Genomic DNA, 16,571 nt, shown 5'->3' with positions numbered 1-16,571 from the left:
ATCCATGTCCGAGGCAGGATTCGAACCTGACATTTTGATCAACGGGAAATTGATTGCGGTTGCTGTCGACAGTGTCAACCCGGGATAAACTCCCATGAGAAGTTCCAAGGTTCCAGTCTCTTCCAACAGCATCTTCCCTTCAGCAAAACCATCCTTACCAGTGCACAAGATCCGGCGCACGTGTCCATTTTCCGGCCCGCTTCCGTTACTTAGTGTTGTGTCACAAGCGCCTTGTCCGTGGGTGTACAAACTCTGCGCTGTCAGACATTTCGCGCCAGACACCAGAGACATTGTATTTTATTTATTTGTTCTTTGATTCACGTTTCTGTAACTTCCGTGCTCAGTTATTAGTGCAAAGTTATGGGATAACTTGTATGTAGTATTCCTTGCGGTTTAACGTTGAGTTGTGAACTTGTGTTCTCAGAAGTATTTCTTCATAGTTTCTCCTGGACCACATTTAATGAAGTTTGTGGCACAAGGGAGTTTTTCGTGTACACAGGTTTCGCCGTATTGAGATGCACACACGATTGAATCGCCGAAAGGTAGTTTACCTGGTTTCTAAGATCTTAGTACACTCTTAATATGTGTCTCTACTGTAACAGAACAGTGAAGCTCTTTGAGGGGAGTTGTTCGTAACATGTGATTTTGTTTACGTTTTGAAATGTCAGTGTACTGTTGTTCGATCTACAGTATCAACGTTAAGGAAGTCTGCAATAACTGAACGTAGTTAATTGTTGTCTCTCGTATACAAGTCGAGGGTAAAGGTAAAACTCGCCAAAATGATGTTACAGTACATGAAAGAACTAGAACAGGTAACTTCTTGTTTAAATGTAAACTAGATCTGTTTATTTTATGTCTACCGCTAGTTGTTGCGATTAATCAAAATTACCCATAATCATGTAACTTGTTCTTACATAATGTATTAAGTACTTCAGTGTCTCAGAGATTCTAATCACATATTTTCTAAGGAACCATTTGATCCAGAAGAATTTGTGGAACGTATGGCATGGAGGACTGTTGGAGGGAGCACAGAAGAAAGCTCAGGAAACTTTGATCCAATATTGCTTCATGAAACTTTTCTCCAGGCCATAAAGTAAGTATCAGGAAAAACATATATTCAGTAATACCCTTGTTGCATAGTTACAGTAAACAAACAATAGCTAAAATGCTAACTGGTTTTGTTGTATTGATTGCCTCATTAGTGGAAGAGCTAAGCTGTAATGTTATTTGGCAACATAAATAAGATACCTACATTGTTCTTTTGCTACAAGATAATAATAATAGTCGCTGTTTTTATGTGGAAGAATGGTACTGATGGAAAAAGTATGTCAGAGATTTGCAGGTACTGCAGGAACGGCAGAGGAAAAGATGTGAACGGCTCGAAATGATGTGCAGAGAAGAGGAGGCTAGCCATTGGCAGGAAATGTCACGACTTCAAATGCAGAACAAGGTAATTAATATTGAGAGTATCAGTAATAGATTTAGGTGTTCAGCTTATTGTCTTGTTAATCTTTTACATTGAAAAAGAAAAAACTGAAAGGCATTGATGAGTCTTTCGGTGTAATGGTCGTTAGCATCAGGCCTACATTTTGATATTATTTAGCACTTGCATTCATAACCTACCATATACTTTGAAATGCACATTGACAAACATGCTTCACAAGTGTTGGTGTTACTGGCACTAATTTCCTCTTTGCAGCTTCAGGCAGGGAATGATTTGTGACACTTGTCCTTATTCATTATGCACAGACAGCCAAAATGATAGTATTTAATAGCCTTTGATTAGTGTTTCGGCATGTATGATGTCATAGTTGTTTAATGGTTTAAGAGTTTCAGAATGATAAATTAGTTTTAACAGAAATAAATTACATTAACAGTGACTTCAAAAAGTTCACTGCACTGCCCCTTATGGATTACATTACAATTTACTACACTTATTTCAGCATTCTTTCTGGTGTACTAAACTTTGTCGAGACCTCAAATAAGACTGGATTTGAAAACATATCTTAAACGTCTTCACTCTTAATACATTGTTATTTTGCTGATATTCAGCCATACGACAACTGGAACACAGTATTGTGTAGAAGGTAAGCATGGACTACGAGAAAACAAAAAGAAGAGAATTAAAGCATTGACATGTCATGTTACAGGAGTATACTGAAAATTAAGTTGGCTGATAAGAAATAAGGGTGTTTTCTGCTGAACCAGCAAGGAAGGGAATATGTGGAAAACATTAACTAAAAGAACAGACAGGATGATTGAACAAATGTTAACACATCAAGAAATAAGTCTTAACGTACACAAGAAAGCTGTAGAGGACAAAAATGATGGTTTGGAATAGATCCAACAAATTATTGAAGAAGTTGGGGGAAAGTGGTACTCTTAGATGAAGAGACTAAGGGCCACATGGACCAAGCCAGAAAGAATGAGGGGATATCAATGATGAATTGACGTCCAGAAAATATTCACCATATTCATGTGCTTCTCACCATCTATTTTCAGTTTGTGAAGAAACCTCACGATAATCAATTTTAAACTGTGTAGTAGATAATTTCTTAGGCTTTCCGTGCAATTTGTTGTCACCTTATAGAATCAGGTGTACTGCTGCTGGTGCATGTCTTCCCAACATGATATTTTGACATCTTAGCTCATCATATTCATCAGATATTTCCTGAGAGCGGTCGTTTTGCTGACCAGGTTCCATATTTATGCATGGGCGGTGCCTAGCGTTCACTATGCCCTCTGCACCTGCTGTGGCTGTTCCTTGCAGTGGTATCCATCTACAGGCAGTCCCTCTTGCATCTGCACCCATTGTGGTCATCTTCCCCAGTTGTGGCTGTCCCATGGCATTCTGTATTAGGTCTGTGCTCACCAAGTGCATTCCAAGCTCCACCGTGATGCTGTAGACTTTCCTTAAGCTGTTCACAACTGTTGTGGATTTCTCTTGGTACCCTGAACTCAGTAGGTGCTGTGAGGTGCACTTCCATCAGGCTGCTGTTGGAGTTACATATGTCTGCACACACTACAGCAATCTCTTGTGGCAGTGTCCCCCATCTCGTGTTCTGTATTATGCCAGCTCCCAAACTTTTTTCTGGTGTTTCTGTACTAGTTCCAAAGTCGGATTCCATGCAGTACTGAACTGGACTCTGCTTCCCAGTTGATCAGGTTTTCCTCCATCTTGATTTCAATTCAGCTCCAACAGCAGCCTGATGCTGGTGCACCTCACAGGCCCATACTGAATTCAAAACACCAGGAGGAGGAGATGCCCGTGACAGAAAGCCGCAAGGATTGTGAACAGCATAAGGGAACACCTGCAGTGTCACTATAGTACTAGGAACATACCTGCGGGGCACCAACCTAATATGGAATGGCTTGGGATAGTCACTGAAAAGAGCTGTAATAGGATCGGATGGAAGAGAGCACTCCTGGAGATGAATATCATTAAAAGTAACACCCACAGTGGGTGCAGATGGCGTAGTGAACACCAGGCACTGCCCGAGTATAAATATGGGACCTGGTGAGTAAACCCACCAGTCTCAGGAACAAACCTGACGAAGACACCAAGGTACGATGTCGAAACATCATGTTGGGAAGTCGTGGACCTCTGCCAGTACATCCTATTCTACAAGATGTATACTAGATGTTTAGGAATGACACCAATCCTGTATTCTAATATCATTTCAAATTGATTATTATTCTGTCCAGATTATAAAATATGAGACGTCAGAAACAATGCTGTTTAAAACATGCTGTTGGTAAAGAAGAGTTTTCGGAGGCCGTCTTTGGCACACTGATTTCATGTTGATTTCAGCAGAGTGCAATTGACAATATAACTTCATTCAAAGATTAGTGTGTGACATTATGCTTTGTTAAAGATAATTTATTTTTCATTACATCATTGTTTGGGTGACACAATAAAGAGCTATATGTCAAATGTACACATCAATCACTTGTAAGAGATAAAATGAGTTCTCACAATATATGTTGCTTCTCTGAGTGGTATTATTCAACTGAACATCTGTGCATGAGTCACTTCAATGATCCATTTATACAGCTGTTGTCTAGGCAGCACAGATGGCTTTTGCTGTCTATATTTCATGCCTTAAATCCACAATGATTACAAGAGCAACTTATAACAATATTTGTGGGAATATATTTTCTTATTTTATCTGTTACTTTTGTACTTATAAAAACTGAATAACATACTTGTAGACAGCAAAAAGTCACTGTTTATTTCATTAAGTCATCCACATTTAGGTTTGCCTTGGTGTTTTACTGTATGATGTGTTCTGGGGAGATACATACAGATAATACTCTTCTCTTTGTCTCTGTCCCACACCACATCTCCAACTATTCAGTCCCCTAGCAAATGACGATGTTGTGGTATGCTCAATGTGAGGACACTGCTGACTTTCACTCAAAAATTATGTGCACTCAATAAGTCAAAGCTGTTGCTTGTTAATGTAATATTGAGTATGCTTTATGCCACTCATAATGAACATTACAATGCCTAAATAGTGTCACTACACTCAAATGAAAATAAAAATTAATGCAAAATGCCCTACACACTCCCCATTGTGTACTCTCTGGACAGGTACAGCCGAATAACTATTGGCTGGTTGTCAATGAGACTTTCCTTTTGCTTCTTCTATCTTCAGTGAGGTTACTTGGGCTCATATTTCATGAGAGGCTTAGTGGTTTGCCAGAATTGATAAAATGAGTGAGAGCCCGAGGAAAGATGTTAAGAAGGGGGAGGGGGGGGGGGGGGGCAGGTCACTCAGTCCCCTTCTTCTGAGGAGCCCACATGGTGTGAAGCAGGAGAAGCAATGATCTTTATTTCTTCACAGAACGGGGTGGCCTCTCTAAGCTTGGGATCTGTGTGACCCCCCAATTAAACCTTAACAATTACCTTGCCAAAATTTTCTGTCTGTTACATTCCACAAAAATAAAGTCTTTGCAGTGGCATATCCTCAAATTCCTCTGTAGAGGGATGAGGACTGTGAAAAGTCCTGATTATTACAATTTTGTGGGGTTGACAGAAGCGTCAGATCCCACACGTCGGCTTTGACCCATGACGTAAGGGTGTTGTCGTGTGTGACGTCATGACGGCGCCAAGTTTGGTTTGTGAGTGTGGCTTGTTTGTAGATGTCGTCATGTTGTGGTTTGTTGTGCTCTCTGGTGGTATGTTCAGGGTTTTCGTTTGTGTGGTGTAATGGGCTCAGTTTGCTTTTGCTCGTTATCCAGAATTGACAGATAAAATTAACAGTGCACAGGTCAAGGGAAGTGTTTGATCTCAATGTGTGGCTGTGTATGTTGGTATTGGTATCGGGAGATGTTTTTGAGCTATATAGGCCAAGGGAAGTGTTTGATCCTAATTTATGGGATCGGAAGCTGCTGTAGAGCTATATAGGTCCAGGGAAGTGTCCGATTCCAGATGATATTGTATTTAATGGTATTTGGGGAGTTCTGTGATGTCGGTTTTTTTCGTCATTTTGTGTGGTTTTGTATAGGGGTGGGTGTCTAAATTTGTTTATATTTAGTTTGCCCCCATCCAAAAACACCCCATTTCCCGCGCTTGTCCTATAAGTGTCATTAGGCTTTTTGTGGAAAGTGTGTGTGTTTGTTTTTTGATGTATTTTCGTCCTCATAATGTGTACATAACGAATTTATATGCGCCATATTGGAATAGTGGTTTATGGTCATTTCCGCCATATTTGTGATGTCATGGGTCAAAGCAGACGGGCGGGATCGGACGCTTCTGTATTTCCATTTTGTGGGTCCTCTGTTCATTCCTCTGTTGGTTTGTCCCTATTGTGATGTATTGCTCTGTAAATCTGGCATATGAAAACACTCAGAGATTTGGTATTTTAAGCTAGAATTAGATGGTCAGTAGACGTTTTCAGAATCAGCCAAGCATTTATTGATTCGTAATGTTGAAACTGCTTAGCCGTGACTTCCCTTCCAGCAATAGTTTTTAGTTGCGCCATTGGAATACTGATTTCAATCAGTTCAGCAAAACAAATAGTTTACACTTTACAGAAGTGTGGTCAAGTAGATTAAATTCAAGTAGCCAATATCCCAGCTGGTTACCTCCCAGTTTTTGCTGATAAAAATGCTTTAGAGTTCATAGTCCAGCTGCCATACATCACAATTTGCCTTTATGTTTAGTATTTCAATCAGAAGCAAACTGACTGAACAAACCAATGTGGTTAGTGTGAACATTTTGAATTCAGAATACACTTCTGAAATTGGCAAATTTTGTACAATTTTGTGTTTTAGTTACTTAGTATGTATTATTTTTTTCTGTCATATTTGCATGTTATCCCATTGTGGTGAATATTTTTTGTATAAAAAATGAATAAATTTATATGTATTGTATTCCTATCACTAGCAGTTATGGAACTTAGAGCATAACATCATCTCTGGAGGGAGGGGGATAAAGATAGGATTTCTAGTAGTTGTTTACTGCAGGCAATGAACATAATATTACATTATCCTTAAGTAGTGAAGCAAAGTGTGCATAAATTTATGCTAATTAAAATATAATTTTTTGATATCTCTCCAGAATCACTGAAGAAGGTGGAATCATGTTGTACATCAGACTCTCTTTGAAGATAATTACATTATCCTTAAGTAGTGAAGCAAAGTGTGCATAAATTTATGCTAATTAAAATATAATTTTTTGATATATCTCCAGAATCACTGAAGAAGGTGGAATCATGTTTTACATCAGACTCTCTTTGTAGATAATTCAGGTGCAAATCCATCTTTGAAGTCCAGATTTGGGGTTTCCATGGTTTCCCTAAATCAATCAAGGCAGTTGTCAGATATAGCCCATTTCCTTCCATATTCTTGACCAATCTGATACTGTTTCCTATTCCTAATGATTTCTTGTTTTTCGGATTACAGTACACCAGTTTCCAACTAAAGTGTGATTTTATTCATGCAATCACTTTGGTGTAATTGTGAATCATTCTCAAAGATTTGCAGTGTGCTCAGGAAGCACAGCCTTGTAATAAATGTATATTTTTACCCATAACACAAGCCACCTTATGGACGGTACTACTTCTACTAGTATCTTTCCCCATCCCCTGTTCCATTCTGAATGATGAATGGGAGGAATGAGTTTTGGTAGACCTCCATATCAGCTCTAATTTATCTGGTTTTCTTGTTGTGGTCATTTTGTGAGACATATGTTGGAGTGCGTAATGTGTTACTTGACTCTTTCCCGATCATAGTCTCAAAGAGTATAAATTATAAACCTCTCCTTGGTGGACAACAGCTGTCTTGGTGAGCATTTCTATGATGCTCTCGCACCAGTAAAATGATCCTTTGATGAAACACACCCTTATTCATTGGATCTTTCATGTTTCTTCTATTAATCCAACTAGAAATGACAGACTGATGGGTAATACTCAAGAATCAGTCATACAAGTGTTTTGTAAACCATTTCTTTTGTGGATGGAGCATCTGCTGTTCCTACTATTTGTTTTATCTGGTCATTACACTTTAAGTTGCTGTGGATGATTGTGCTGAGGGATTTTACAGTAGTCTCTCTTTCCAGCAGATTTTTCACCAATAGTTTTACTGAACATAGTGGATTTCTTTTCCCATTTATATGCAATGTGTTTTATTTATTTATATTCAGTGTCAACAGCCAGACCCCGAATCAACCATCATACTTTTGCAGGTCTTTCTGCAATTCAGTACATTCTTCTGGTATTACTATCTTCTTATAGACAACTACGTCATCTGCGTATAACCTTTATGAGCTTCTGATATTATCTATTTGATCATTTATATAGACTGCAATCATTAATACTTCCTTGGGGTACTCCTAAAATTACCTCTTCATATGTGTATTTTGTTTCATTAAGAGCAATATATTGAGCTCTGTCTGCAAGGAAGTCCTGAATCCAATCACGAATCTGGTCCATTGTTTAGTAACCTCATACTTTGTTCACTAAATGCCCTTGTGGAACTGCATTAAATACCTACTGTAAGTTATGGGACACAGCACAAAACTGTGTACTGTTGTCTGTGACATTCTGCATCACATAGGCAAACAGAGCAAGCTGTGTTTTGCAAGATTTCTGTTTGCAAAATCTATGTCGTTTTTATAGATGAGATTTTCTTTCTCAAAAAACAACATGAAATATGAGTATAAAACATGTTCGATAATTCTGTAACAGATGACATCAGTGATATAGACCTATAATTATGTGCATTTGTCTTAAACCATTTCTTGAAAATGGGTATGACCTGCAACATTAATCATTTAGGATGGAGAAAAAAACTTATTTGAGAATGGCTTGATACTGAATTAAACTAGGTCATGTGAATAAACTTGTGCCCTTATTGGCAACTGGAGCATTTATTCCAAGTAATATGTAGTCAAAAATCATGGGAAAATTATTATTTGGCATGTCTGAAAGAACAGACACGACACATTCATATAATTTGATATGCCTAGCTGGGTAGTGAATCCACCTCCTTCAATGCAGATGCACAAATATGTCTGACCTGTGGAATCTTGGAAGAGCGAATATGGAGGAAATGTACAGGGGCTGCAGATATGTGGTGCTCAATGGGTGTGTGGATCGGCCATGAGGTGAGCTGAGATTGTCCATGCAGTTGTGATAACACTGTGTCCCAGGTGGTGCAATGGTTACTGCACCTTCCTAGTCAGCAAGAGATCCTGGTTCGGTACACATTTTCACTCTTTGCTGCCGATTCCGTGCGATGTCCCAATGCAGCTGACAACAGTGGTCCCTCTCCACTTTCCTTTCTTTTCTTCCCCTCTCCACCTTCCATTTATAACACTGAGTGGAAACTGGCAACTCGACCATATTTTCATGAGCAAGACAGTATCTAATGATTTTCTCGTCAAAAGGACGTAGAGACCTAACATTTCTTATTGAATGTAAATGTAAATCACAAACATGTATCGTTCCCTGTCATAAAATGACTGTTCCTTACCCAATTTTTTATCCAGGTCATCTGTTAGCTTTTAAGTTTATTGCAGGGTAGTAACACTTATTTGTTGTCAACCAATGCAATAAATGGTAAGTGTATAGATAGTCTTTAGATATTGTTCCAGTATTGTTTTTGCTTGGTATTTGTGTGTCTAAGAATGCGGTTACCAAATTTTCTTTGTACTATTAGAACATTTGCTGATTATAATGCATTTTTTAGAGAAATTTCCAAGCAAATGTAAATCTAAATTCAAATGTTTGGGTTGCAGGCATCAATTTCATTATTTCAAGAACTTGATGAACGCATCAATTTTGTAGCAGCAAAAGTCTTACATCTGGGTGATCAGCTGGAGAGTGTAAATACCCCAAGAGCACGAGCTGTTGAGGCACAGAAACTCATGAATTATTTTGCTGAATTTCTGAGTCCTGGTCCTCTGCTGTCAGATTTCTTTTCTGATAAGGACAATGTAAGTCTGGTAACGGATACCTTTTATGATTTGCATTACATTTTGTTTGAATGTTTGGTAGTTTAAGCGACTCTTACTTTTTCAGTTTCATTAGAGTAGAGGACCTCTAAAATTGTATACCAATATTTTGCATTCAAATAGCTTGAATGATAATGTACATACAGTAATTTCTTGTGGATTATGAATTACTTTGTGTGTGTGTGTGTGTGTGTGTGTGTGTGTGTGTGTGTGTGTGTGTGTGTGTGTGGAGGAAGGGGGGGGAGAGATGGAGGGAGGGAGAAGGAGAGTTATGATGTAATTATTGTTCTGTTTTAGATTGATGAAGCAGCAGACATCATACAAAAACTTCATCTGATTGCTCAGGAGCTACCATCTGGAAAGTAGGTTGAAGGCTTTATCTGTTGCAGTGTTTCTAAACTCTTACTCACACAACTGTAAATAAATTAATATAGTTTTTTCATTACTGTTGAACTACAGGATGCGGCAGAACCAGCTAAGCAGTTTCTATCGATTACCACTGAGGCTGTGGTGGGAATAGGCAATTGTACGTGGTTTGTCTTTGCTCAGTCGTTAACCCTATTTCAGTAGCCAACATGGTCTGGACTGGTGCAAATTGTGGTTTTGCTGTTCGTGCTTATTATGAAAACAACAGGTCTGTGATTCCACGCAAGAATGCCGATCCTAATGCAGACACAATTCGGTCCTTGGTTCTGCAGTTGGAGGAAACTGGTAGCACACTAAGAATAGATACACATGGCTGACACAGATCCATCAGAACGCCAGAAAATGTGCAGCAGGGTAGAACAGCAGTTCAACAATTGCCGCAACGTTCTACTTGACGACATGCTGTTGCATTGGAGATTTCAGACCACAGTTTGAGGAGGATTCTGCAATGTTATTTGAAGTTCCATACTTTCAAAATAATGATTGGTCAAGAACTACGCCCAGCAGACTACGCCAACTGACAAAATCTGTGTGAGTAAATGCTTGCTCCGAATGCAACTTTCTTCAGTAATGAAGAGGCACATTTTCATCTTAGTCGGTGAGAGAATAAGCAAAACTTTTGCTACTGGGCTGAAAATAATCCCGAATTATTCATGAAAGGTTGCAACATTCTCCTAAAGTGACAGTGTGGTGTGCCATATCACAATTTGGTGTGATAGGCCCTTACTTTTTTGAGGAGGAGGAGTGATCACGACAGTGAATTCCACATGTTATGTTTCAGTATTGCAAAATTTACTGCAACCCTGAATGGATGAGTTTGTTGAAAGAGGACTGAGGGACTTGTGGTTCCAACAGGATGGAGCTACTGCTCACACAGTTCGAATTTAACTTAATGTTTTGAGAGAAATATTTCCGGGACGCCTTGTCTCTTTGAGGGGTATTGTCAAGGTGGCCTGTTGGACACCAGATTTCAGCATTTGTGACTACTTTTTTTTGGGATGTCTGAAGGAAAAGGTTTTCAAAAGCTGCCCTCACAACCTACCAGAGTTAAAACAGCAGATTATTGACAAAGTGAACGCCATATCACTTGAAATGTGCAAGAGCTGTTTGAAATTTCAGGGATTGTCTACAACAATGTATTGATGCCAACAGATGCCATCTTGAGGGCATTATTTTCAAAAGTAAATGGATGTAAAGTGGTACATTGTACGAATTTAGAAAATAAAAAAAAAACATATTTCTCTATACATCCAGATTTACTATTTATTGCTGTGTAAAACTGCTTAGTCAGTTCTGCTGCACACTGTAGTTGTATTGGGAGGAAGATACCAGAAAATGGTCAGAATTGTAATTTGAGTTTAACAATGAAGTAATATCCTAATTCACATAAAACAGGCTCCATGTCAGAGAGATTTCATGCATGATATATCTGTGATAAATATTATGATCAAATTTAGGATGGCTCTTGCACCTATTTTTACTTGTGTAGCTGGTACACAGTGCTGTTATATTTATCTTGGGTATGTACAAGCTTTGTTTTTTAATTGAAACTGGTTTTCTTCATCTTCAAATGTTGTGATTTACCATTTATCTTTCCCTCTTTGCTCTTTCTTCTAAATTGCAAAAACCCACTAAATTTTTTAAATATATTTTGAAAGTATTTTAAGCAGTCAGTCTGCCAGTTGTTTGTAATTCTAGTAATACACTTTTATGGTATTATTGTTATAATATATGAAAGACTGAAACTGCAGACTGGTTCCTGTTTTTTATCCTTTTATATTTCAATTTTTGCTACTCATTGAATCTATCAGTGAACTGTTTATGCATTCTTCATCACTTTAAGACTGTGCATAATTGACAGGGTCCGGACGTTATTCCCATTTCTACCTTTGCCTCAGTCTGACAAATTGTAATATTTCAGTATCATGTATGAGCTGTAACATTAAAGTCAGGTTAAGACCAAAAGGAGAGGCCTCATGATGAATGCAGTACACATTGATCAAAACTGAATGCAACAAAAATATATGCAAGTAATCAAATACTAACAAAGAGATAGAGGGGCTGGCCAGTACTTACCTTAGCTCAGTACAGCCGATAGATACACAAAAAACAACCGAAAATTTAAGTTCCTAGCTTTAGGAATAAATGTTACTTCATCAGGGAGGAGAGGAGAAAGAAAGGGAAGAAAGGAAAGTGGATTTAGTTACTCACAACCCAGGTTATGAAGCAACAGGGAAAGGAAAACAGGGAGGGTAGCAAGGATGGAAGCATGGAGGCATGGTTGTCAGAGGGAAGCCAAAGATATTCTACTGTAGGTACTGTGCCAGCTTCAAACCAAAGAGGATGTAAACAGAAGAAAAGAGGTATATAGTATAAATATGTAGGATGAAAACATGCATGAATGGCTAAAGAGGAAAGGGAAAGAGAAGACTGAAGAGTAAATAGGAGTGAGGTTGGTTAACGTAGGTTCAGTCCAGGGGGATGGCGGGATGAAAGGATGTGTTGGAGTGCAAGTTCCCATCTCCGCAGTTCAGAGGGACTGGTGTTGGGTGGGAGAAGCCAAATGGCACATACGGTGTAGCAGGTTCCTAGGTCCCTAGAATTATGCTGGAGAGCATGCTCCGCTACTGGGTATTGGACATCTCCTAGGCGGACAGTTCGTCTTTGTCCGTTCATGCGCTCAGCCAGTTTAGTTGTTGTCATACCAATGTAAAAGGCTGTGCAGTGCAGGCATGTCAGCTGATAAATGACATGTGTAGTTTCACACGTGGCCCTACCCTGAATTGTGTATGTTTTACCAGTAGCAGGGCCGGAGTAGGTGGTTGTGGGGGGGATGCATGGGGCAGGTTTTGCAGCGGGGTCGGTTACAATGGTAGGAACCGCTGGGTAGAGAAGGTAGTCTGGGAATATTGTAGGGTTTAACAAGGATGTAATGGAGGTTAGGGGGCGATGAAAGGCAACTCTGGGTGGTGTGGGGAGAATTTTGTCAAGGGATGATCTCATTTCAGGGGTTGACTTGAGAAAGTCATATCCCTGGCAGAGTAATTTATTGATGTATTCGAGGAGATGTCCAATACCCAGTAGCGGAGCATGCTCTCCAGCATAATTCTAGGGACCTAGGAGCCTGCTACACCGTATGTGCCATTTGGCTTCTCCCACCCAACACCAGTCCCTCTGAACTGCGGAGATGGGAACTTGCACTCCAACACATCCTTTCATCCTGCCATCCTCCTGGACTGAACCTACGTTAACAACCTCACTCCCATTTACTCTTCAGTCTTCTCTTTCCCTTTCCTCTTTAGCCATTCATGCATCTTTTCATCTTACATCTTTATACTATATACCTCTTTACTTCTGTATGCATCCTCTTTGGTTTGAAGCTGGCACAGTACTTACAGTAGAATATCTTTGGCTTCCCTCTGACAACCATGCCGCCAGCCTTGCTACCCTCCCTGTTTTCCTTTCCCTGTTGCTTCATAACCTGGGTGTGAGTAACTAAATACAGTTTCCCTTCTTCCCTTTCTTTCCCCCCCTCCTCCCTGATGAAGGAACATTTATTCCGAAAGCTAGAAACGTAAATTTTCGGTTGTTTTTTGTGTATCTATCGGCTGTACTGAGCTGAGGTAAGTACTGGCCAGCCCCTCTATCTCTTTGTAAGTATTTGTTTCACATCTTTATATGAGATTTTCTATTAATTATTATGCAAGTAATCAGTTAGAGTGAAACAGTGTAAGGCCATCCATGCTCTCATGTCCAATATAAAAGTAAGAGAGAGTGAAGTTTAACAATGGAGGGAAAGACAGATTGTTACTTACTCTGAAGAAGACATGTCAAGTTTCAGACAGGCATAATTAAAAGACACGTATACCTTTTGGCCACAGACTTCATCAGTAAAAGAAACACAAACACATTCCCGAGATGCTGGTGTTGGCAGTCGTGTGTGTGAGGTGTGACTGACAAAGACTGTGGCTGAAAGTTATATGTGAGTGTCCTTTAAGTGTGCCTGTCTGCAAATTGATGTCTTCTTTACAATAAATAGCAATGTGTCTTTTCATACATTGTTGATATTCCTGCCTGGAGTTTCCATTGTTTGAGAGAATAAAGTTTTGCATTCTGGCCCTAGACAGGACAGGTGGGCCTGAGCGACTGCCATGAGATCCTCTAACAGTGGCATCATTGGATGCTGTATGGAGGAGCATCTGGTCGGCACACCACTGTCCTGGTCATTGTCGGGTTTCTTGACATTGGGACCACTGCTAATCAGTTGAGTAACTCCTCCGTTGGCCTCAAAAGACTGAGTGTAATCTGTACTAGGCCTCCCATCAAGGAAAAATCCCTGACAGCACTGAGAATTGAACCCAGGTCCCGCAGTCAGCCCCGCTGACCACTCAGACCCGCTGACCACTCAGCTGTGGATGAAGATCAAATATAGGATTAAAAAAGAGAGAGAGAGAGAGAGAGAGAGAGAGAGAGAAATACGGAAAGAGAAACAAAACTGGTAATAGTAGCTGCTGATGCACTCTTGTGCTGAGTATGTGTAATATATCATTAGATGATAAAAATTTTGATGGGTATAAAGGCTAGTAAGGATGTTTATATTTTATTGTAGCTGCAATACCTCTGTGCATTTTCATTACATTTCATTGTAATCAGTGTAGTCTTTATTTCTTTATTGTCCTCTCTGCCACCCTTATTTTATTGAGTGAGCTGTTGCAGTGATATGACACTGTTCCCACATTTGGTAGAATGATGATTCAAATCTTCATCTTGCTATCCAAATGTAGGTTTCCTGTGGGTGCCACTAAATCAGTCATTGCTGATGCTAGAATGGATTCTTTGAAAAGTACATAGCCAAACTCATTCCCCATTCTTCCTCAGCCCATGTTTTTGAACCCTGACTATTGCCCTCATTGTCGATGGGCTGTTCCACACTAATCTTCCTTCCTTCCTTCCCAACCTGATTATATTATTACAGCTCATAACTTAAAGATTTATCACTGGATTTGGAAAGGTCATTAGCATTTTATCAAGAAGGAATGATGGTAGTAAATAGAATAAGAGTTCCAATGTTTAAACACTAACACGAAAATTAGAGTTCACTAATAGTGGACAGATCCAATAAGAGGCAAATATGACGTGCAGAGGTATGAATAGATACCAAAACGAGATACCAATATATGAATATAAAGCACATTTTAGTACTAGTACTGGAATTCCTTTCTGGAATATAAATAATAGGAGTAAAGGAACAACCCACAGCATAGGTTGAGGCATTCCTTCAGAGTTAACAGAGAACGTGCATACACACTCCTGCATGGCTGCATTGTCTTGGCTGACTAAATTGTGCCAACAATACAGGTTCACTGGTTTGAGAGGTTCTGCTGTGTGGAGTTGGTGAGGAGAGACTGGAGGAGGGGTTGGTGACAAGGCTGGCTAACAGCTGGTAGGGAAATGTTAAAAGGACGTGGGGGTAGGAATATTACATCACTCTGTCTCTTTTTGACTTTCACTATGTACATTCTTATCCACTACTGGTAATCCTGAGATAGACATTGGCTGTCATCAGACAGGATGAAACAGTGCATACAGAGAGAGATTAGAAAGTTCCCAGAACAAAATTGAAACTATATGGTCAGTTGTGAGAGGTATTGGAACGAAAGTTGGTGCTCAGCATATTACACCTCTTGTGTGAATATGGAACTGCTAGTTATTCAATGTGGGTGTGTAAAATGTTAAAGAATCACTTTTTGTCAGAAGTTGGCCATGAATCAAAATTTTATAGGCATAGGTAAATAGGCAGAACTCTTGAAAGCTGATATTCAGACAACTCCATCACACCCAGCTGCAGGAAACAAGCAAAGATGAATCTGAATCAATTATTACATTATTGAAGAGTTAAGACTTCCATCAGCATGATGAGATTCCAAGTAGGATAATGAACATCAGTGCACTATATGTTAGTTCTATACACTCAGTCATCAGTGCAGTTTGTCTTTCGGGTGTGGTCAGTTTCCTGACAGATTATCATTAGTGAAACCATTCTAAAGTGACAGAGATCATCTGGACCATTACTGGCAAATTTCTTTGCTGATGGTGTTTTAAAAAGTTTTTGAGGAAGCAGTGGCACATCTCAGTACACACAGTTTGCTACCAGATTTGCAGTTTGGTTTAGGGAAAGGAGTATCCACAGAAAGTGCAATTTGTTCTGTAACAATAGGTTTGATGGGATTAGGAACTGTGGAAAAAGTTGCACAATGTTTCACTATATATCTAGAAAGTAAGGAGTGAAAGACAGACTTCCATTGACAATTGAATGTGGATGGGGTCATGTAAAGTGGTGATGCTACTTGCTTCTGTTCTGTTCTGTGTTTCTTGCATTTCTTGACATACATCAATGATCTGGCACTAACAGTCTGTGTCATGCAGTAAGGTGGCTCCGCGTATAGAGGGGGCGTGATAGGGTAGGTTGGAGTGGATGAGGTTTGGATAATTCAAATAAAGTCCACATTGCCAGATCGTGCCATTGTGGACAACTATAAAGTTCATTTGCCAGTGGTACATCATACTGTAACCAATTTCGATCAGTCATCTGTATTAGAGAAATCTTTCTTCATTTGTTGATGATACTGTGCCAGCTGCTCCATAGCTTTAGTCCATGTCATGTCGGAATTCAAGAACAGAGCGT

At 39.4% G+C, this 16,571-nt stretch overlaps 1 protein-coding gene across 1 annotated transcript in view; it reads left to right on the top strand.

Annotated features, from left to right (window-relative positions):
• Positions 1-337: 337 nt before the first annotated feature.
• LOC126338700 (exocyst complex component 5) overlaps positions 338-16,571 on the top strand; it is a 113,294-nt gene continuing 97,060 nt past the window's right edge. The window contains exons 1-5 of the mRNA XM_050001575.1: positions 338-812; positions 969-1,093; positions 1,333-1,450; positions 9,245-9,442; positions 9,758-9,822. Of these exons, the coding sequence (XP_049857532.1) occupies positions 780-812; positions 969-1,093; positions 1,333-1,450; positions 9,245-9,442; positions 9,758-9,822 (539 nt within the window). The 5' untranslated portion in view covers positions 338-779. The remainder of the gene's footprint in view (positions 813-968; positions 1,094-1,332; positions 1,451-9,244; positions 9,443-9,757; positions 9,823-16,571) is intronic.

Source organism: Schistocerca gregaria, chromosome 1, assembly GCF_023897955.1.
Source record: "Schistocerca gregaria isolate iqSchGreg1 chromosome 1, iqSchGreg1.2, whole genome shotgun sequence".
NCBI classification, from domain to species: Eukaryota; Metazoa; Arthropoda; class Insecta; order Orthoptera; family Acrididae; genus Schistocerca; species Schistocerca gregaria.
Note: the sequence above shows the minus strand (reverse complement) of the source record. Positions and strands in the feature narration are given on the sequence as shown.